This window comes from Podospora anserina, chromosome 6, assembly GCF_000226545.1.
Source record: "Podospora anserina S mat+ genomic DNA chromosome 6, supercontig 2".
Lineage (NCBI taxonomy): Eukaryota > Fungi > Ascomycota > Sordariomycetes > Sordariales > Podosporaceae > Podospora > Podospora anserina.
The window spans coordinates 725526-747785 of record NW_001914857.1 but is presented as its reverse complement, the minus strand read 5'-3'; the positions used below and the strand labels follow the sequence as shown (position 1 = coordinate 747785).

The 22260-nt window shown below is 53.2% G+C and overlaps 7 protein-coding genes across 7 annotated transcripts, besides 1 other annotated feature; 2 read left to right on the top strand and 5 right to left on the bottom strand.

Moving 5' to 3' along the window:
• Nucleotides 1–207: 207 nt before the first annotated feature.
• Nucleotides 208–1806, bottom strand: PODANS_6_5530 (uncharacterized protein; the record flags this gene model as incomplete). Its single annotated transcript, XM_001910014.1, has 1 exon — nucleotides 208–1806. One exon carries the CDS (start codon nucleotides 1804–1806, stop codon nucleotides 208–210), a length of 1599 nt encoding a protein of 532 aa, XP_001910049.1.
• A 744-nt stretch (nucleotides 1807–2550) lies between these two features.
• PODANS_6_5520 (uncharacterized protein) lies at nucleotides 2551–4435 on the top strand (the record flags this gene model as incomplete). Its single annotated transcript, XM_001910013.1, has 2 exons — nucleotides 2551–2964; nucleotides 3041–4435. 2 exons carry the CDS (start codon nucleotides 2551–2553, stop codon nucleotides 4433–4435), a joined length of 1809 nt encoding a protein of 602 aa, XP_001910048.1.
• A 527-nt stretch (nucleotides 4436–4962) lies between these two features.
• Nucleotides 4963–8247, bottom strand: PODANS_6_5510 (uncharacterized protein; the record flags this gene model as incomplete). Its single annotated transcript, XM_001910012.1, has 1 exon — nucleotides 4963–8247. One exon carries the CDS (start codon nucleotides 8245–8247, stop codon nucleotides 4963–4965), a length of 3285 nt encoding a protein of 1094 aa, XP_001910047.1.
• Nucleotides 8248–8653: 406 nt separating this feature from the next.
• Nucleotides 8654–8725, top strand: a tRNA (tRNA-Trp).
• Nucleotides 8726–9158: 433 nt separating this feature from the next.
• PODANS_6_5500 (uncharacterized protein) lies at nucleotides 9159–11180 on the bottom strand (the record flags this gene model as incomplete). The annotated part of the gene is made up of 1 exon (XM_001910011.1): nucleotides 9159–11180. The coding sequence occupies one exon, from the start codon at nucleotides 11178–11180 to the stop codon at nucleotides 9159–9161; it is 2022 nt and encodes a 673-aa protein (XP_001910046.1).
• A 1918-nt stretch (nucleotides 11181–13098) lies between these two features.
• On the bottom strand, nucleotides 13099–13942 carry PODANS_6_5480 (uncharacterized protein; the record flags this gene model as incomplete). Its single annotated transcript, XM_001910010.1, has 3 exons — nucleotides 13099–13185; nucleotides 13256–13449; nucleotides 13717–13942. 3 exons carry the CDS (start codon nucleotides 13940–13942, stop codon nucleotides 13099–13101), a joined length of 507 nt encoding a protein of 168 aa, XP_001910045.1.
• A 570-nt stretch (nucleotides 13943–14512) lies between these two features.
• PODANS_6_5470 (uncharacterized protein) lies at nucleotides 14513–14811 on the bottom strand (the record flags this gene model as incomplete). Its single annotated transcript, XM_001910009.1, has 3 exons — nucleotides 14513–14585; nucleotides 14636–14699; nucleotides 14751–14811. 3 exons carry the CDS (start codon nucleotides 14809–14811, stop codon nucleotides 14513–14515), a joined length of 198 nt encoding a protein of 65 aa, XP_001910044.1.
• Nucleotides 14812–15178: 367 nt separating this feature from the next.
• Nucleotides 15179–21785, top strand: PODANS_6_5460 (uncharacterized protein; the record flags this gene model as incomplete). The annotated part of the gene is made up of 2 exons (XM_001910008.1): nucleotides 15179–19802; nucleotides 19858–21785. 2 exons carry the CDS (start codon nucleotides 15179–15181, stop codon nucleotides 21783–21785), a joined length of 6552 nt encoding a protein of 2183 aa, XP_001910043.1.
• Nucleotides 21786–22260: the final 475 nt, after the last annotated feature.

Below are 22260 nucleotides of genomic sequence, written 5' to 3'. Positions count from 1 at the left end.
TCTTTTTCCACTGCCCGGCGACCCGCTCCTCCGTCGTCCCCTGCTCATACCTCTTCTTCACCTCCTCTTTCTTATCGCTTCTTCCGTCACGAGCTGATCCGCATCAAGACTGACCTCCACGTCGCCCCGCTTCTCCTCTTCCTGCTCTCTTCATCCTCCCTCCCCAGCACCGGCAGCCCGGCCCCGTGTCTCCCCAAGTCGTACGTCTTATCCGAGCCAAAGAAGCCCTCCAACTCTCGTTTGCCTCTCTGGGATGACGGTATACGCCGACCGTGGGTGTTCCTCCGTTTCGTAGCCCCTGCGGGACTGTTTCCGGAGATCGAATTCACCTCCCATGCTGGATTCAATACCAGAGGCGTCAGGGTGGAGTGTGCTGGCGTATCCGCCCGGAGTTTCGAGGCCGGTGGAAGTTTCGATCCCACCGGCCGGGATGTGGTCTCCGTCTTCCTCGTCCGAGTCTTCTTCTTCTTCGGATTCTTCCTCTTCCGACTCTTCGGCGGGGGGTTGGAGTTCTCCCCAAAGTGTGCGGTCAATTGGTTCCGCCGGGGTGATGTACGCTGCTGCTGCTGCTGCGGGCTGGCCTGGTTGAGCTGGTGCGCCCGTGGGGTACCCTGGCTGTCCCGGGACCATGAGGCCAAAAATATCGCCTCCGTAGAGGGGACGGTTGTATTCGTCTAGTGGGGGTTTGCCCCATTGACCAGGCTGGAAGCCCCAAGAAGCTCCTGGTGGGAGAGGGGCGTTCAAGCCCGGGATTTTGAGGGTTGGGTAAGACGGGGGAGGACCGATGCGTTGTTGCTGGAGGAGCCACGGGGGAGGAAAGCCTGGTTGCATCCCTAGAGCATCCCGGAGTCCTTCGCTGAGTTCACCAGCCTTAAAGATCTTGTAGTCGGCCTCCCACTCTTTGCCTTCGTAGTAGACGTCACCGAATCGAGTCAGGTCTGGCTTGGTCTGGTGGCGGAAGAAGGCATCGTAGAGCTTTTGGTAGTCAATGTCGAGCTTGCCCATCTTGGGCTGTACTCTCTCTCGCTGCTTCTGCTTGAGGGTTTGCTCGGCCTGCTTCTCCAAAACCGCATCTCGCATCTCGGTGATGCCCGTCTCGGCGATGAACTGGGGGAGCTTGAACGGCGGCTTCTCGATGCCACGCTTGCTGGAGAGGTACTCACGCTTCAACGACCAATGCCCAGGCACAGGAACAATATTGCGCTGCGCCTTGATTTGGACCAACAAACGTGGATCTGACGACGAGACATCGTTCCATTCCACCACCTCTGGGGTCCGCACGAGAGCCTTGAGCTCTGCGATGGAGAGCTTGTTGAGCTTTTTGCGCTTCTTCTTGGACATCTTTGGTTGCGCGTCTTCGTCTTCGCTGGGAATCTCGTCGTCCTGGTCAAAGAAGACCTCGCCCTTGTTGCCTGCGTTGGCCTCTTTTGCTACCTCGTCGTCATCGTCCAGGCTCATGCCGTACTTTTCGAATGCTTTCTTGAAATCGGCGTAGGCGGGGTCGTCCAATGGGATTTCGTCGATGATGGGACCATCGGCGTCCATTTTTGTGTCTTCATCGCCATCCTTCTTGACTTCGAGATCGGCGACGGGTGTTTGGTCGTCTGGTATAGATCCGTTTTCCCTTGGGGTGTCATCCTTGGTATCTTCTGGGGCTTTTGAGCCGTTCTGGGAGAAATAGTTAGAAATTGGGATTGTGTTGTGAACTGATGGATAGAAAACAGTACTGACCTCGACCTGTGCCTTTTTCTGCTCCTTCTTCTTCGCCCGGCGCATTTGGTTCTTGGTCATTTTTGGGGCCGCCATCTTGGACAGCTGTGAGCCGTCGGCTCTTGTTCGTCAGGGGAAAAAACTTGATGATGTACTCGTGATGCGACTCGGATTTGGGCCGTGATATGATGATATTGCTGTCGTAAAAGCAGTCGGGGGTGGTGATGATGGCCGGCGGGTGGAGTTTGACGCGCTATCAACGTCCTCGATTCATCAACGTCCAGCAATCAATCGCCATGCGGCGCGCCCCAAACTTTTGAGAAAGAGGCAGGTCTTGGCTTGGCGGTGGCTGTTTGGGAGTGAACAAGGTGTGGCTGGTGCGCTCCGAAGGCTGGATGGAGACCCCCCCTGCAGCGCGTGCTGCTTCTGTGACAGCGATTGGAAGCGCCAAGAGAGCTTAATTGGCGGGATTCAAAACCGCCGCGCGCTGCATACATAGGTTGCCAATTGCCATCGACTCGAATTCTATGTGATTGGTGATTGCTTCAGGCTATCAAACACAACTCTCTCTCATTTTCCTGCCTCTGCTGCTTGTCAACCGAGTTTGCCATGATTACTTGAAACTAGTTGATTTTCAACAACACACTCGTTTGATTGATTGACTTTTTTTTTTTTTTTTTAACTTGCTTGTGACGTCTGTCAAGCCAAGTCCTGTACTTCCCACTCGCTTACGCCAACATCCCACGCCAACTGTCCAAGGATCCCGAGTACAGATATCGCTATAGATACGACTGAACAAAGTCCTTCTCTGTTCATACCTACACCAGATACATGTGCGCGATGCCACACTCGACCTCGCACATGCGGGCACCGTCGCAGAACCGACTGTCCAACGCAAACGGTAGCCCGGCGCACAACGGTACAGAAAAGTTCCCCGACTTTGATGCCGCCCACGTTTTCGATTCGAGCGCGCCGAATGGAGGAGGAAGGCAGCAGCAACAGAATGGATACGGATACAGCAGGGAAAGTGCTACGCAACAACAACCAGAGCAACGTTGGCACACCCACGCTCACGCCCGCCGCGACAGCAGAGTAAAATGGGCTCCCGGCGCCGCCTCCTCTCACGCATACGGCCATGCCAGGAAAAGGAGTAGCATCAGCACTGCCATCCACCGCATGCGCTCCGGGAGTATGAGCCAAAACGCCCACGAGATAGCCGACGCCCTCCGCGCTCCAGTATCATGGAAGCTCATTGTATGTCCAATGTCCCCTGTGTCCTCTTTTCCAGCTTGTGCCACCATGCTGATATGTCTTGTTGCCTGCTGTGTAGTCACTATGCATAATGTGGTACTGGTCCTCCGCCCTGACCAACACCTCCTCCAAGTCCATCCTCACGGCCTTTGACAAGCCCGCGACCCTTACCATCGTCCAATTCGGCTTTGTATCTTCCTACTGCCTCATCCTGTCAGGGCTCGCCTCCAAGTTCCCCAGATTACGAACCCTCATCCCAGCTCTCAAACATCCCATCCGATACCCATCCCGGGATGTAATCCGAACCACCCTCCCCCTGGCTGTCTTCCAAATCGGCGGCCATCTCCTCTCCTCCACCGCGACATCCAAGATTCCCGTCTCGCTAGTCCACACAATCAAGGGCCTCTCCCCGTTATTCACCGTCCTAGCCTACCGCTTCATCTTCGACATCCGCTACCCCCGCGCGACATACATCTCGCTCATCCCTCTCACCATTGGAGTCATGCTCGCCTGCTCCAGCAACAAGAGCCAATTCGGCGGCCAATTCCTCGGCATCCTCTACGCCCTCCTCGCAACCATCATATTCGTCACACAAAACATCTTTTCCAAGCGCTTGTTCAACGAAGCCGCCCGAGCGGAAGCAGAAGGGTTAGGAGTCCAGTCCAAGAAACTGGACAAGCTCAATCTCCTCTGCTACTCCTCAGGCATGGCCTTCATCTGCACCCTCCCCATCTGGTTCTGGTCGGAAGGGTTCCACATCCTCACTGATTTTTTGTATGATGGTTCAGTCGACTTGACGGTCTCACCAAACAGCTTTGATCACGGACGGTTGACGGTCGAGTACATTTTCAACGGAACTTTTCACTTTGGACAGAATATCCTCGCGTTTGTGTTGTTGTCTACTGTGTCCCCGGTTACGTACTCGGTGGCTAGCTTGTTGAAGAGGGTGTTTGTCATTTTCATCACGCTGATTTGGTTCAGGAACCCGACGACGAGGGTGCAGGCTGTGGGGATTGGGCTGACGTTTTTGGGGTTGTGGATGTACGACCGGAGCAGTGAGAGGAATAAGGCGGATGCGAAGGCGAGGAGGTTGACGGGGGATAATTTGAAGGGGGTGGAGGGGGGGATTTTGCCTTTGAGTGTGAAGCATAATGGTGGCATCACGGCGTCGCCGCAAGAGATGAATGGGGTTTTTGGGAGGGGTGGGTATGGGTATACGAATGGGAGGGTGTCGTCTCCTAACCTCGTGCCGCCGGCTTCGAACAGCGGGGTGGGGGTTGTTGTCAATGGCGACAGTAAGAAGTCGGATGATTATGTTGCTGGGGGGAATGGGGGGAAGGGGAGGAACAGGGGGGCGAGTAATGCGGCCGCTGCCTGGCTGGCTCCTGGGACTAGGGCGGAGGAGACATGGCGGGCGGGGGATGGGGGGACGAATGGTGGTGGTGTTGAGGGGAGTTTGGTCGCTGCGAGGTAATGAAGATGATTAAGGGTTATGATGATGGGATGGGAATGGTTTTCTCGGCTCTTTTTTTTTTTCTTTTTTTTTTTGGATTCATGATTGGGGTTGTAGAATTATTGTAGTCTTTTTTAGTAGCATTCATGTTTTTTTGTTGTTCAGGTTCATGTATCTCTGGGGAATCTGTGCTTGAATTGCTGTTCCGGAAAATGGACGTTGGGTTTGAACGAGGTAAGAAAGCTTGACGGAGCTGTGTGCATCAGGGGTAGGTAAACCAATCTTATAACCAGGGTCGAACAAACACCGTGAGATCGAGTGTAGTCGTGTTATTTACAATTCCGCTGAATTGCAATATATACAAAGTTTCCCAATCCAATGCAGCAAATTGTATATATATACTTTTCAAACTTTTCCGCTTTCCCCCTGATTCGTTTGCCGTACCCTATGCCACCGTTCCCCCCATTTATTTATACCCTTTCTTGTTACAGCTATTCATACAGTCACCCCCTCGATTTTGTCTTGTTCAAATCAACCAACCCCCTGATCTAAACCCCAGTAACAACCTGCCTAACCCTAACCTCCTCCGTCCCCACCACCTTCCCATCCCCCACAACCTCAAACCCCATCCCCCTCTTCTTTTTCTTCCTCCTCCCCGAATCCCCATACTGCTCATCAAACTTCCTAATCGCCTTCAGACTATCCATATCCTCCGAAATACTCGCGCTAATCTCCCTCAGCCCCTTCTCAAAGTGCTTCCTCGTCAGCACCCTCTTCTCCGGATACTCATAAACCTCCTCCACTCCCCCCTCCCGCACCCTCTTCTCGGGAAACACTGAAACCTCCTCCACTTCCCCCTCCGCCTTCTCCCCTTCCGGTAGCTTAGCAGCCCGTTCCCTCTCCCAAGCCTCCTTATCCCTCACCTCCTGCCTCACCGCCTCCATCGCCGCCGACACACACAGATTCTTCAGGTCAGAGCCGGAATACAAATCCGTCTCCTTCGCCAGTTGGGCCAGGTCGACATCCTCTGCGAGTACCTCCTCCTTTAGCATAACCCCCAGGATCTTCTCCCTCTCCGGGCCGAGGGGCAGGTCAACTAGTATCTTCCTCGGCAGCCGCCGCAAGACCGCCTCGTCGAGGTCAAAGGGGCGGTTGGTGGCCACCATTATGAAGGCGCGCATGTCAGACATTCCGTCCCATTCTCGAAGAAACTGCGTGATTGTTTCCCGGTGGGCGGTTCGACCAGGTGTGTTATGCCTCGCACCCAACAAGGCGTCGGCTTCGTCAAGGAAGATGACCATGGGGGCTAACTTGCGAGCGAGAGAAAAGATCGCACGGACGTTCTTCTCTGATTGACCCAGCCACATGTCGTTGATGGACGCGGCGGAGACCTCGAGCATGTTTGCGCCCGATTCTTTGGCTACCGCTTTGGCGAGGAGGGTCTTGCCTGTTCCCGGGGGGCCGTAGAGCAAGCAACCCGGGATGCGCTCAGTCTTGAGCACGCCATAAGTAAAAGCTTCTGGGCGGGTGAGGGAAAGGGAGGTGAGTCCGATGAGGGATTCTTTTGTCTCTTGGGGGACGATGATGTTGTCAAACGTTGTGTGGATGTCCTCCGCGTTGATCAGGCCAGAGGCGAGCTTCTTCTCGTGCTGGTCGAGGTCCTTGGACAAGAGACCGCCCGGAAGAGTCCCTGATGGGCCGTTGGACTGCTGCCCAAACTCGTCTGGGGGACCCCCAGAGAAGAAATTGGGCATTTGAGGCGACCGTGGTGTGAAGAGTGGCGAGTAGTAAGGTGGCTTGACGGCAGGGACAATCTTTTTCCAATGCTCATCCCTTTCAGACATAAAGTCTAAGACATGCTTCAGATGATCGAACGAAAAGCGCTTGAGACCCGGCTTCCTGACCCCAACGAGCAAGGTGGCGACCCGGTATACCCACTGGGCATCAAAAACATGCTGTTTAAGCAGGTTCACAAGCCTCTTGTCCTTCTCGGTCCCTGTACAGTTCATGTATAACAAAGGCTCGTTCCGGAGTAATTGCCTGTGGAAGATGACATCGGCATCAGCACCCATCATGGCTTGCACCATCTCCCCGATGTTCATCAAGTTGTCCAGCACATTCTCCGAAGCTCCCTCCTCGTGTTGATGCTCGTGAGAATAAAACGGAATGATATGCGTCCCCTCACGGCCAATCTCTGCAATTTGATCCCGCCACTGCCCCCCCGAGTTCTTCAACTCGCTCGCCGAAGAAGCCACAATCACCGCCCTCCTCCCATTATGCCACATCCGATCAACAATCGTCCTGATCTTGTTCAGAAGCGAGCTCTGCAGCGCCCCAATCTCGACATAATCATGAATATGCACAATCAGATCCCTCTGCTCCGTCTCCCCACCTCTCATCCCCCGTTTGACATCCGCCGCCTCGATCAACGCACTCAGCGCATTCGTAAGCTTGAGATCATCCCACTTCCCATCCAGTCCCATCCCCGCCGTGCTCTCCCCCCTCGAAGAAAAATACGACCTCAACCTTGAAGGCAAAGCAACAGCCACCATCCCCGCCATCCCCCCTTCCTCCCCTTCCGCATCCGCCCTCGCCACAGTCCTCCCGTTCATCTCCGCGGCCGCATACCCCAGCATCGACAACGACCCCCGGTTCAGATACAAATTCTGCCCCATATGCTTCCCCAGCATCCTCCCCAGGTCCATCGCACTCAGGTGCACCACATCCGCCGCGAGCTCAGTCGCAATATCATCCACCACCTCCATCGGAACCGCCATCCCCTTACGATTCAAAACCGTGAAAAGCTGCACCGGCCTCCGCGCCTCACTTTTCATCCCGCCCATCCCCGGCGGCGGCGGGGTATGCAACTGCGACCTCACCGCCGCAAGCAACTCCCTGCAAACAGAATACTCCGGCTCGGGCTTTTTAGACAACGGACTCTCAAACAATAAACTTTTCACCGTCTCCCCCCCATGCGTCTCAAGATACTCCCCCGCCTCCTTCTGCAACCTCCCCTCCTCCCAGCTCACAAGCCGTTCATACTGATCCGTCACCAACTCCCTCAGCTCCCTCACATCAAGCACCTTCTCGGGCGTATCCGTCGGCTTATGCCCCAAGGCAACCACCTGCAAGAAGGCGGCATTGTACACCCTCTGAAACCTCCCCACCAGCCTATCCAGCACCTCCTTATCCCCCGCCAGTTCCACAATCCTTGACTTGTAGTACTCGGCTGCTTTCTCCGACAAGGCCTGCTCGTTGATCTCAGCTTCTGTTTCGGACAGTATGCGCTCTTGGTCCTCGCTTAGGAGGGGGAAGAGTAGCGTGTCGAGGGATCCGAGGGGGCGGTCTTCATAAAGTGAGACATTGTTCTCGAGGAAGAACTCGTCTGGTTCGAGCTGGGGGATTTCCTCGACGCGGGGGATGCGGTTTGCGCGGGCGCGAGCGGAGCCATACCCGGAGGTGCGGAGTTGGGCTCTTTTGGCGGCTGCGGCGATAGCTGCTGCGGAGGAGGTTTCTGGCGCAGGGGCGGGCTCAGTTTCGGTAGGTTTGTTGTTTTCGGGTTGTTGCTCGGGTTTGTTCTTGTCGTTGGTGGTGTCGTTCTTGGGGGGGTTCTCCTCTGTTGCTGCTGGAGGAGGGTTGTTCTCTCCATCTTCGGGCCTGGCGAGAGAAGAAGGGGAGGTATGGAACCCCCTCTTTACTGTCCGATGTAGTAACGCTCCATGATGCTGGATGTGAAATGCGGAGGCGGCGGCAACGCGGGGCAGTACTTGTCGACTTGGAGCAGCAACACCAGCCTTTGCCGACAGCAGGGCTCTCGCCCCGGCGACAGGCATGGGAGGCGGGAAAAGTTATTTAAAAAAAAAAAAAAAAGAAGAAAAAAAGGAAAGTCTTAGTTGACCCTCGGTGCAGACGTCATGCGGTTCGGGCAGAAAGAATAGTCGATGTAAAAAGGTCCAATTGGGCTTGATATCGTGCTATATTGGCGGCCGGGTTAACTGGTGGCTAACCGTTATACACCAGAAAAACTAGTGGCTATATCGAGGCGAGTGCCGTTGAGGGAAAATGGATTGTTCCTAACGGCGGATATCTGAACTGCTGCTGTAGAGAAGGCTCCGGCAGGTGGTGGTTGATGTCAAAATTGGCCGTTGCCAGCCGCGAGAGCTTTTGTCTTTTCGGATGGTGGGGCAAATGCCAAGAGTTCTATCTGTACCCAGATTCCTTTCCGGAATAACATCAATTGGCCTCGTGGCGCAACGGTAGCGCGTTCGACTCCAGATCGAAAGGTTATCCGTTCAAATCGGGTCGGGGTCATCTTTTTCATGCAGACAGTCATCCGTCTAGCAATGCTTTTTGCTATTCATTGCCTATATCTCAACTAAATACACATTGGCATCTGCAACAGCCTCAAATCATCAATATGTCCAAGCACACATTACCACTACCAGACATATTCATACTCTCCTACCCGAATGCCGAACAAATACTTACGGTGAAAAATAAACCAGCCCTCTCATGACAAGAACCCATCTATAAGACAACGCCATTGTGCCCCTTTGCCCTCAAGAAACGATGCCTGCTATGCAATATCCAGTCCAGTAATACACAACCCCCAAGCAAATCATCAATCTGAACAAAAGAGGAGACCTCCTGTTTTAGTGGCCAACATCTATCTCACTGGTTATCCCCCTCCGGCCCAGGCTTGTCATGTCGTGAATACATCCTCCACTCAAGCAGACTCTTGAAGTCAATCTTGCCCTGCTCGACCTGCTTTCGTGTCGCTGACAACAATGGCTGAGGGAGGCCCATGGACTCGAGGAATTTCACAGCTGTTCACACATGTTAGCAACCATATCAATAGACCCCTTATTCTGGAAGACTTACTCTCTCTCCATTCAAGATCCATTCTCTTCTTGCTCCACCCCAGCTCATCAGCCATGATGTCAATGATCTTCGGCAGCGCCTCCAGTGAAGCTTGAGCGTTCAAGAAGGCCAGCCTCATCCTCCTCGCCAGCACATCCACCGCCGTCTGCGCAAACTCGTGACGAACAGCGTACCTCACCTCGCCATCCACAAAAGGATACAACTGTGAGATCCTTTCTCCCCTCGCCGGGAATCTCTTGTCCGTCGGTCGGCACAGCGAAGCGACTGTCCAGGCTCTGTCACCATAGCTTTCCGTCAGGTGCTTGGCCACCTCTGTTTCGACGCCAAAGTGCTGAATCAAGTGGATGAACAATGTTCGTGACCAGCCGTGGGCACCAACGAGCCTCACCCGGTGGGTCTGGCAAGTCCCATCAAGTGTAGCATCATCTGTGACATGCTCCGTCCCGCTGATCATCGGGGGGTTCGTGATAGGCTTTGGCTTCAGCCCAAATTCCCTTATCGCCGCGTCCACACACTCCTCGGCCATCTGTCGATATGTCGTCCACTTTCCGCCGGCGCAAGTCACAAGCCCGCTCTCACTGATGTCAATGAGATGATTCCTCACCAGCGACTCCGTGTTCTTCGCCTTGGGGTCCTTCACCAACGGCCTCAGCCCAGACCAAGCAGCCAAAACATCCCCCCTCCTCACATTGATATCCGGCGAGAGGTAATGACTAACCTCGTTCAAAATCCACTGAATCGACTTTTCATCCGGCAACGGATCCTTGGTAATCTGCGCCGGCTCGTCCGTCGTTCCAGCAATCGTATTCCCCTGCCACGGCAAGAAGAAAATAACCCTCCCGTCCGACGTCGACGGATCAATCAACCCCATCTTCCCCGGCGAATAATACCCCGGCAAGATGATATGCACCCCCGACGCCGGCGCCACGATCTCCTTACACCCAGGATCATCCATCTTCCTTATCCCATCCGTAAACGGCCCCGTACAGTTGATAACACACTTGGCCCTAATATTAAACCTCTCCCCTTGCTTCCCATCCCGCTCCCCAATATTATCCACCACCTCCGCCCCCCTCAACCTCCCATCCTCCCCCTTCAACAACCCCTTCACCTCCAAATGGTTCACCACCGTCGCCCCATACAACCCAGCCGTAACCCCGATACTCACATTCATCCTACTATCATTATGCGCCCCATCATAATAAACCAACGCCCCAATCAACCCCTCCTGCTTCAACATCGGAAAAGCATCAATAGCCTTCGACCTCGTCAAAAAATAACTACTCTCAATCCCCTCACTCCCCGCCAAAAAATCATAAAACTTGGTCCCCGCCCAATAGTAAGGCACCTTCCACCACCTGTCCAACGGCAGCATAATCGGCAACCACATGCTCAAATGCGGCGCTGTCTGCAAAAAATACGTCCTCTCCTTCAACGCCTCCCTGACAAGCTCATACTGCGCCCAGTCCAAATTCCAAACCGCCTTCTCCAGATACCTCACCCCGCCATGAACAAGCTTTGTACTCTTCGAGCTTGTCCCCGAGGAAAAATCATCCCTTTCAACAACAGCCACTTTTAACCCTCGGGTCGCGGCATCAAGAGCCACGCCTGACCCGGTGGCTCCCGCGCCAATGACGAGAATGTCATACTCTTCTTCCGTGTTGGATCGCTTGAGGTCGTTGATCTGCTCCAGCCTGGACTTTAGTTTTGGAAAACGAGGGAGCTTGAACGTGCCGTCTGCGCCGAAGATGGGGGGTGGCACGACGGGGCCTTCGTAGCCGGGGATGTTGCGAGGTCGGTACATGTAATACAGCGCGCCCGAGGTGGTGGCCAGCAGCGCGAGGGGGTGGAGGGCCCTTTTGGCGCTGCGGGTGAAGCGGGACATTTTTGTCGTTCCGTATGCGCGGCGGGGGGCGATTTAACAAAGAAATAAGGGGATATTTAGGAATTTCGTCCCCGCGAGGAAAAAATAGGTGTAGTGGGAAAAGTTCGTGAAGTTCGGTAGGTATAAGGGGGTAAGGTAGTAAGTAGGAGGCAAGAGTGAGAGAGACAGTTCAGACGACGGCGCCGTCTCCACCAATGACGCAACCAAGATCAACAGGTTCGTCTGTCTGTTTCGTCCTAGGGTAGTCAAAAAGATATTATTCCCTGGCTTTTTAAAAACCCTCAGCAAGAGTTAGTTAGCCCTATGACAAAAAAAAACCCATCATCATCACCAGGACATACCTTTTTTCCCACAGGGCAGTCCCCAATTGTTGCACAAAATCCCAAAAGTTTGTGTAGCCTTTGAACGAGAGCAAGATCAACCACCACCTCTAGCGTCGATCTTAACAAAGAAAGGTTGTTTGCTTCTTCAGCACCAACTCTCAAAAATAAGAAAAAGCCATGTTTATGAGAGACATTTTCTTTTTCTATCTCAAAAAGATCCCGTCTTTTGGCATGTGCAAAAAACAAAAACAACAAAAAGGGTAAACTCCCCTTCCCTTCCCCGGCTTCCCGGAACACCCCCCACGTCTGGTTCGCCAATCGCTGGTTGAATTTCAGCACCGTGGCTTCCGGCAGGGGGGTTAAGTAAATGATTTTTTTCCGCCAATGATCCTCTTGAATTGTCTGAGGCTGGGAAAGGTTACAGATCTTTTTTGACGTGCTGCACCATGTGGTATTCAGCCGGGATGCACGCCCTTGCCGTCGAAGGTGTTAAATGGCATTTTTAACAACCCGAGCCTCTTCTGACTTTTATCAATATTCTGTGGAAATATCCCAGAGAGGGGTTGATGATGATGATGGAGGGGCTGCTGCCGGGTGGCGGTGACCAAGAAAGAGCGCGGGGTTGGTTGGTTCGTGCTTGGAAAGCTATCTCAAAGTGAGTTAGGTAGCTAGCTGGTGGTGTTCAGTGAGCTATCACATGAAAGAAAGCTGTTGCAAAATTGTGTGACCGTCAAAATGGCAATAGTGTCCGCTCACACACACACACACACACGAGGCTACAGTTGCGGTTGTGTAGCTAGGGGATGTAACCCTGAGACACCTATACTCGGGATACGAGCAGATAGGTAGCCATCAGTATGTCTATGGGCAGTTATGGTGCCGTTGTCAATCAAGGTCTACCGACAAACAAGATTACTACTATAGTCCTTGCTATGAACTTAAAGGATGAGATAAACTTACTTGAGCGTATCGTACACAGGGGCAAACATAGATGCCACCTGGCATGCTCTACACCAGCACGACCAGGTATGCAGCAGCTAATATCGAGGCGAAGAATAGCTATCACCCCTCACTCGACATCACGGTTCCCAGTACACTTCCCCGGAGCCTCTCTCAATCCCTTACTCGAGCTCTATCCGAGCCTCAAGCATGTGATATCATGCCATTGGTGTGTGTGGTGGAGAGTGGATCGCCTTTCCCGGACCCGTCAAAATCCGTTGATATGGGCGTCCTTGCTAACTCGCAGCCATGACCTCATCTTCCACAAGGAGCTCATACCCTGCCACGAGAGCAGGGCGAATATGGAATTCTGCAAACATATATTGAGTTGGGTCATCAACAATTTTCGGGGTATGAGATATGAAAACAGACCACCACAGGAAATCCACCGTGAAATAGGAAACGATGTCGCATTGTCAGCATTGTACAGTATTTACACCCCCATCCAGTTTTTAGCACCAGTGAGCTCCAATGCTCCGCCCCCCTTCTCAATATTCTTCTCCCCAGACTCTTCTTCAGAATCGTGATATCCAGGCATATTTGCCCGGTGAGTAGTAGTATTGCGTCTAACGACAAAAGAAACCGGACCTGTTGATTTAAGCCTTTGATGAGGGGGACTGGATGTGGCCCTTGCCCTTGTAGCCCTCGGACGAGATACCGGTCAAGGGGTCGGAGTTTTGAGCCTGGGAGCAGCAATTGTATGTCAGCATATCTGTCCATCCGAGTCCCAAGCCAGTTTGATATTGTACGCACCTTGAGGTACTCGTTTGTCGCCTCCTGCCACTCCTTGGTCATGGTCGCGGGGGCGGGCTTGGCGAAAGCGCGCATGGTGCCGAAGATGGCAGCGCTGACGCCGAGACCGATAACAGTGTAGAGGAAGACCTTCTTGCCCTCACCCTGGGGAGGTTCGGTGCGGGGGCCCCAAGGACCGAAAGCGATCCAGTAGGCTGAGCTCGAGTTAGCTTCTGTCTGGTTCCATGACATATTGGTCGACGATAAGGGCCGAGAGCGGGGATGTGGTGGTGACGGCAGTGCAGCCCAACAAGCTCCTTGAAGCTTCCCAAATTCCCAGCAAGCTTCACATACTGCCGCTTCCCATCCCTATCAATTTTCCCCAGCTGCCCCATAGCTCCAAGCCCCTATCGCGAGAGCTTCATGTGTGTTCGGCGGCGGTGGTATTGATGATGATGAAAGTCTTGGCACCCGCAACTTACCGGCCTTCTTCTCCGCAATGGTAAGCTCAGCCCAGTTACCCTTCATGCGGTCGCGCAGAGACATCCAGAGCTCGGCCTGCTCCGCAGGGGGAATGGCCTCCCATCTCTTCTCGATGTTGGCCAGCGTAGGGTTGGAGATGGCGTGTGTGGTGGCAGCACGGCGGCCGAGGGCCGCGGTAGCCGGGCGGCTGGCGCGCACAAGGGCGTTGCGGACGGCGGAAGACATGGTGATGGTATGTGTGGTATTACGGTCTATTCGAAGAGGTCGGACGGGGCGAGAGTAGGAAGATGGAAATTCGACGCTGGTGGGGAGAGGAGATGGGTCTAATTGGGTAACCGGCGCGGCGTGCGGCCTGGAGCTCCTTCGTCGACGTTGTTTTGTGTGATGTGTGAAGTCATGCACAGACGAGCTTTTTTTCGGGCAGATGGCCTTCCAGTTCGGAATTCGAAGTGGTCTGATTGGGGGCCCTGGTCCTGGACTCCCCGCTTAATTGCAACTAACGGGGCCCTTGGCATTTTCCGCCCCGCCCGAGGAGGGGAATTGACGTAACGAGGTGCCATTTGCACTGTGACGAAATCGATCCACTCAAATTCTGAGAGCTGCTCTTAACAATTTCTGGAGCTAGCAGCTCCAGCCAGCCCGCTAGACATCTCAAGAGGTTGCACGTTGGAACAGAACCTTCTTGTTAACTGAGAGCAAATGATGAGAGGAGGAGCTATTTGTCAAGGAGTATCTGTATAATTTATCATGAGATCTTTCGTGTCTGCCCTTCAGTTATTTCTCAATAAGTGCCCCTCATTGACTCGTTGACTTCTTGTCCTCTTGACTAGCAGTCTTCTTCTGAGCGTCTTGGTTCTCCAAAGTTTTACTATTTAACATGAGCATTGGTCAATCACACAAGTTCTCCTGGTCCCATACCTGAGATATGTTCCGTCTGCTTTCTCCTTGGCTTCTTTCAAGCTCGGGTTGAATGTGTAGTATCCTATTGTTTCTTAGTCCGAAGTTATGCTTTCATCAAATCAGAACGCCCTACCATTTGCTATCCCGAGGGCCACCACCGCAGCGATTGTAAAGAATTTCCCTTGGGCGCCCATGTTGGCAATAAGTTGTGGCTGAGAATTGCTCTTCACCACCACTATGAATGGATCAAGATCGGTTTGGCATGTCAACGGAGTGGCCTCTCGCCAAAAAAACCGGACGGTGTATATGTGAGCGTAATTACGGGCCCAATACGGACTTGTTTCACCGTTTCTGTTGCCAGCCCAAGTGCAAAACGGCACTCATCAACGCGGTGGCCAGTGCTGAGAGCCCCACCGTTGGCATCACGTCGCGTTTTGGGACCAGTTTACGCGTCTCATTCAACATTAATGAACGTGATCCGTGCTTCAGTAACACTTGATGGTTTCCAGGGAGCAGAAGACCATGATGCATCGAATCCTACGGACATGACCATACGAAGCCATGAGAAACTGGAGGGAACTCGGAGAGGTACCAGACTCGGACGACGACAACTTCGATGACGACGACTACAGCGACCTCGAGATTCCTGACCTCGACCTCGGAACTAGTACCTCGACAGACATACCTGCAGATGCAGCAGCGACTACAGCCGTAGCCACCACAACGGTTGAACAACGTGCTGCCCAACCCCAGAAAAATGGTGATATTTGGGACTTTCCAGGCTCCTCGCCGGCCCCCGCGTCGTCTTTTGTTTTCCAAACACAAAAACCATCATCACCGATAGCGAAGCCAGCCCCCAAACCGAAGCCGAAGATTCCAATACCACTTCCTACCGCTCCGAACGATGGAACCTACCGAAGGCTTGAACCAGAGCACTCGCATGAGTCTACCGAGGCCACTACGAATCAACAAGAGTTCTTGGAGGACGAGATATCTACTGGCTATGTCCGAGTGACTACATCGTCCTCTCTTTCGCCGCTTTCTTCGCCTCCGAGCATCCTTTCCAGGACGCCAACCCCACCCGGATCCCCGTTACGGTCCCATGCCGCTCCCAGTTCGCCACAAAACCGCGAAATACCGGCAGATGATGGCGATGAGCTGGCCCGGAGAACTGCTGTTCGGCTGGAGCGCTCTTTGAGACCACGAAAACCTATTCAGCAGCACCCATACATGATTGAAAATGTCCGGTACACAAGTTTCATGAAGTCACATGGCGTAAAACCCATCAGAGTTGAACAGGCGTCCCAATCAGCCCGGAGGGCCGCCGACGAGGATGATTCTCAAGAGCAGGAGTACCAAGCTGAGGAGGACAGTCAGGAGGCCAGTGGACGAGGTCTGCTTCAAGACACCGAAGAAAGCGGCCCCTTATTGTTTGACAATGACAACGATGAACTGGCTCTCTCTCCTTCTACATCAAAACCGTCTCCAGCCCACCACTTGCGGACTAGTAGTCAGCAAACCCCCGGCACACAGACGGACGCCACCAGCCTTTCTAATGATGAGGAATTTCCGCCTCTGGACAGGCTTCAACCAGGCCCGAGGAAAAGGGGTCGGCCACGGAAGCTTAAACGTCAACTCTCCGGCCAGTTGTCTGCCAGGAAAAGGCTGAGGACTGTGCTGGACTCATCTCCTGGATCTTCACCTCAGCGGAGAGTGGTTCCACCTATCATTCTGCCGCCTGTCGTCTATGATGTATCATCGTCTCCTCCAGACATTAACAATAGATCTAGGACCCGTACTCAAGCCCCCGGCTCTCCAATCATGATCAACGAGGATGACGAGGGCGAAGGCAGCGATGCTGAGTCAGTTCGCTCCCGGCACAGCTCTGACAGTGACTCCGATGTGATTCGCGAGACCAGCAAAAGAATTCGCGGGGTTCTTCCAGCCTCGTGGTTGAGGTTGAATCAAGCAAATAATCAGCAGAAACCTGCTCGACAAGCACGACGAAGTCCTGAACCTTTGGTTGAGCAGCCATTCAGGAAGGGCGTGGCACTCCCGAAACCAAGTACTCAAAGTGGACCGCCTGTATCAACACAGTTCCCATTATTCGATGACTCGGATGATTCGGATAGCCCGCCGGCTCAGAGACCTACTTTGACAACGGAAAGGTCCTTGTCAGATACCGAGAATGTGTTGATCATCGAAGATGATGCAGGTTCCGTGATTGAGGAAGATTTTGTCGACTGGATGCTTCCCGGCAACAAGAGGCGATCCGGTTCTTTCAACACGTCCAAAAGGGCAAAGAAACAGAAAAGCACGACTGGAAAGTCTGTTTTCAAAGGGCTTCCTGGTCAACATATGCGGCAGCCCAAAATTACGCAGGCTCTTGGTCCATCGAGATCCTCACCCTCAACATATTCCAAAAAGGCGTCGGCGAAGCGAAGACGGGAAGGAAATGCTACTTCAGCGAAACACAGCACTCGAAAAAGGGCAGCAACACCGCCCTTGCTCAGTATTCTCGATGTTCTAGAACCCGATGCTCCCAAGTTTATCAAGATAGCTGCACGTGCTGTCCGCAAAAGGCCAGACCTCGGAAAGGATAGTCCAACACAGAAGAGTATCCGCTTGGCCAACCGCAGGGACAATGTTGACGCACTGTCAACTCTTCAGGATTGGAAGTCTGGTAAGACAAAGCCTAGGGTTACGGCTCCGGTTGTAAGTCGAGCACCGCGACCGAAGCCCAGGCCAGCCCTGAGAGAAATCTCGAAAAACCCAACACCTAAAAGACCCCCTGCCTCTGGTACCTCTGTTTCTCGCAAGTTGATCAGGCAAAGTGGTTTTGACTCATTCGTCACGGTGGAATCTATTCCAGCACCTCGTGAGCTAGCTCGAACACCCTCCATCTCTCGACCCAAACCGCCACCAAGGAAAAATGTGCCAGATCGCGAGCCACAGTTCCGACCCGCCCAGTTGGAAGAAGATGAAGATGAGGATAAACGACAGCGACTAGCGGCCAGAAAGCGGAAACTTGATGCCTACTACAGAAGAGCTGGGGCTGTGTTGAATCTACCAGCAACGGATGGGCTTGGTGGGGCCTTGGGTGCGGATTTCACACTTCAAGAGCTGGCCCATCAAAGTGAAGATGAGACAACTGTTCCCGAACCTGCTCCTGCATCAGCAAGAACGCCTAAAAAGAGCTCAAAGTCGAGGTATCGGAAAAGGCAACGGCCGCAACAAATCGATACAGAAGCTCCCCAATATACCCTTGCAAATGATCCTTTACCTGCTGCTTTCGCCGTTGTTGAACAGCAACAGCAGCAGCAGCAGCAGATTGATCAGGCGGCGAACAAGCTTCAGGGGTTGGGTCCATATGGCAGTCATTATACCCAGCACTTTGACATCTTCCCGCTTGACATGGGTGTGTTCTTCCATGAGAGCACACTCTTCGGCCGTGGATTTGTCCGAAAAGCAGTCGAGCCTTCACTAGCTGAGAGGATCCGCCACCAAAAGGCCTCCATCTGTTTCGTTTTTGACCAGCAGACGCTCAGGTGGAGCATCTGGAACGATCAGACCTCGTCGGAACTCGGAATATTGGTCGATTGGGTTTCTGACCAGCTGGCAGCTGACCCGGCGGAAGCTGTTTTGGACAGGCAGAAGCCAATTGAGGCAGCTGATTTCATTGTCAGGTACATCTTGGAGTCGATGAGCATTGACGATGAGCTTCGAGAAAAGGCTTTTGTGTCGAGATGTCTGGAAGTATTCAGCAGCTTCGTCACTCGGTGGGGGTCTGTCAACCTGGGCGATGTCCCTGGCCGAAACAAGATCGATAGCGTAGAGGTTGCATCTCGCTTTTGTGTGGCATTGCTCGCGGTGCGCTCGATATCCCGGGCGGGTGTCAACTTGATGCAGGCTATGAATGTTGAGGATCTGCTCAAGAAGTTGGCTTCGGCCACTGTGACGCGTCTTTTGAACCTTGGGTTAGAAGACTTGCGGGACCTATATGGTGACTTACAGCGTCTTTCATTCAGGGAACGCGGTGTCCGATCGGACCGTGTCCTCGTCCATTGTTGGGTGGTGTTGATGAGAGTGCTGGAGAACGCCAATATTCCAAGAAGTGGTTTCTGGGATATTGTCCACGCTGCCCAGCTCAGCAATGGGGCGGCTTCCGGTCAGGATGCGCAAGCCTTTGAGACCCTTTGGCAGGACATGTTTACCTTGCTGCCGCTGACTGAGATTAACGATTCCGGTATTCTCATTTCTGGCATGAGAAAGACAGCCCCTATCGAGGGTTGGCTACTGCCTCGCAAGCTCATGGACCGCGTCTTTGGGCTGTACAAGTCGAACCCTCGACAGCCACCCAGCTTCAACGAGTACTGCCGCGCTCTTGTGGCCAGATGTCACTTCCTGGTTCAGCAATGGGGTTGGCGGAAGTGTACTACTATCATTGGCACAATCTTCGACTTTTTCGGTTCGCAAAATTTGGAGAACCTCAGGAACGAGGAGGTGTACAAGTCTCCACAGTTTTTGGAGGAGCTTGATCGCAGTCCTTCACTCATGATAGAGCCAGAAGACCGGTGCTTTCACATCTTCATCAAGCTGCTGGCCTTGGCTATTCAGAGGCTCAAGCAACTTGAACGGACAAACGATATTAGGAATCTTGTGGCCAGGACGCTGCCGAACCATAACCGACAGTACCTCAAGGAATGCACAATTCACCAGCATGATCTCGCTGCTCTCCGCAACCATCACGATCTCCTCTGCACCCTGTTCTGGGTTGCCCCGCCAGATCTACGGCCGGGTGTCCATCTTATCGAGAAGCTGGTCACTCCAGCAAGCGCTCACAAGGAGGCTTGCTTGATTAATGTTCGGGCCTGGAACCAGCTTGCTCGGTTCGTGATAGCCAAGAATGAAGGCCGTGCAGCATTTGAGCCGTTCAGGTCGTGGCGGAACAACGTGTTCAACCAAATCCTGGACCAGTATCTGTCGGCGGCCTCGGATATTGAGCAGCAATTCCGTGACCTGTCGAGCGAGATGATGGCAGGTATTACAAAAGAGATGAAGGATGAGATGATTGCCAAGAACAAGACTACGGCGTTGGATGTGCTGTTTGTTTGTCTCAAAGCCTCGCTGGATGTTTTGCAGCGGGCTCCTTCGCTGGAGGCAGCGATTTACGGGTTGAATACACGTAAGTTGGTTCGCTTGGTGGCTTCTTTGAGGTCTTGACTGACAGTTTTATCCAGCGCAATTACAAAAAACATTCACGAGCCTCGACTTCCAGTCTCCTGGCGTTGACTGGGGCATTCTGCGTGTGGCTATCGACACCCTCGACCACTTCATGGGCCGTATTGATGAGGCGTCCGAGGAGCACTACTCGAGCGACTTTATGGAAGCAGAGAACGCAGACAGTGGTCACGTCGAGGAGGCTGTGTTGTGGATCAACGAGAACTTGACAAGAGACTTCTTCTGGATGACCCGCACCGTCATGGGCCTCCCTCAACCAAAGTCTTTTGGGAGACAAACAAAACAGGCATCCTGCGTCGAAAAGGTCGTGACCGTTGGGGCAAGGGTTGCTTCCCGGCTCGTCAACAACCGGGTCACACCCCTTTCGGCTTACTTCATCCCTGGGAAACACTCGATGTTTTCCGACCTGCCCAAGAGGTTGAACACCCAGGACAGAAAGTACCTGCCCCTGTTCATCGCCACCCTGCTCAAAAACTCCATCTTTGACTTTAAGGACCTCGGCCTCAGCATGCTAGGGTTATGGGTTCTCTCAGTCCTCAAACCCCACAGGTTCCTCTGCTACGAGAACTACCTCGCCGAGGTCCTCAAGACCCGGGGCTTCCCCTTCCTCGAACGGATCGCCGTCTCGGTCGGTTCCTCGCCAAACTACAACGCCAACCTAGATTACTTTGCCGTTGCAATCCACTACATGCGCAAGACCCTCCGAGAAGCCGGGCTCCAAAAAGCCAAAGAACATCGCGAGGAGTTCTCCAAGATCCTCCAGTTGGCTATGCAAAAAATCAAGGAAGACCTCGCCTTTCTCCGTCTAGACAACAACAACAACAACAACAACAACAACAACAGCCAGCAAGAACACGAGCGGTACATCTCTTTTGTTCGACAGGTGATCTCTCTGATCAAATCCCACGGCGTGGGGATCTGCCCCCCGGATCAGTTTTTTACTCAGCCAAGTCTGGATTACTCGCCTGGCTTGCAGGATCCCCAGTTGCACACCGCCGGTATCATTGCTTATGGTGTGCGGCTAGGAGAGAAGGATTCGACTGCGGTGCCGCAGCTGTTTCATTACCTGTGGAATAATTTCAAGGTTGCCATTGGGAATAACAGGCTTGAGTCGGAGGCGACGATTATCGCCAGGGCAATGACTGAGAATGGGCATGTTCGGTCGTTTATGCTGGAGTTTATGCTACCGGCTGTTGTGCAGGCTGCTTGTCAGGAGGGCAACAGTTGGGTTTTGCTTGAGGTTTATGTCACTGCGCTGGGGGGTATCCTTTTGCCAGAGGGGCCCGGTTGTGCGAGGGAGCTTACGGGTGATGAGGATATTTCTCACGCGATCACACTTTTGGGATCGTTGGTGAAGATTGTCAAGTCGTTATCTAGCCAGACAAGACTTGACCAGCGGCATGTTTTGGCTGTGCTGCTCAGGCTGGCTAATATGCTCAAACCTAGCCTGGTTTGTTACTTGTACAACTCGGCCAACTCAGCTGACGAGTTGGGGGAGGTGATGGAGGAGCTGGATGAAACATTAACAACCCTTACCTCCATGACCACTTCCCCGATGGGCTCAACATCGGTGTCGTCCTTGACAGTTGGGAGTAACCCGAGGGTAGGGATGTTCAGCAAGCAGATCGTCCACGACGTGAGAAGGGACTGGGTGGTGGTGGGGGAGGGGTTTGTGGAGGTGAAGATGGCGGGGTTGGGTGGTAGTGCGTTGGGGAGGACGCTGGGGGGGAGTAGTGGATTTGCTTCTACGCAGGGGACGCAGCAGGGGAATAAACCGCAGGAGAGGAAGGGGGTTGGGTTTGTTCCGTTGGTGGAGGGGGTGGTGGAAAGGAGGGTTAGGGAGGAGGCGGGGAGGTGGTTGAAGGGAGTGGAAAGGGGTAGGGGTAGAGGGAGAGGGTTGGGGTGGGAGGGGGATTTGGTGTTTTAGGGATGGGACGGGGATATATAGAGGTGGGAGAAGGGTATAGAGGGAGTGGAGGTTGGAATTTAGAGAATATATATTACAAGATTACGGATATGGGTTCTTCTCTGAGTTTTATGGCGGGGTTGTGTACTTGAGTGGTGATGTTGGTAAGTATGGGTAGTATACTGACTACTCCGTCTTCTTCGTGACATGGGTAGAGTGGGATGTGTTGGGTGATGAAAGGCAGGCAGTAGGTAGTGGAAGAGACAAAAGTGCGGAATTATCCGGGGAACCAAACTTTATTCGTTTGGGGCTAGATTGTGAGAAGGGAGTGGAAAGAAATAACAACACAGCGAATGGTGTTATTGTAGTCTTTGGAAGTCGAAAAGAGAAAGAGGGTCTGTGAAGGTTAGTAAGAGGGGATAGATAAGCTGCTATATCCTAGTCTAGCAAATTCCTTTTTTTTTTTTTTTTTTTTTTTTTAGTTTATTCACCTCAT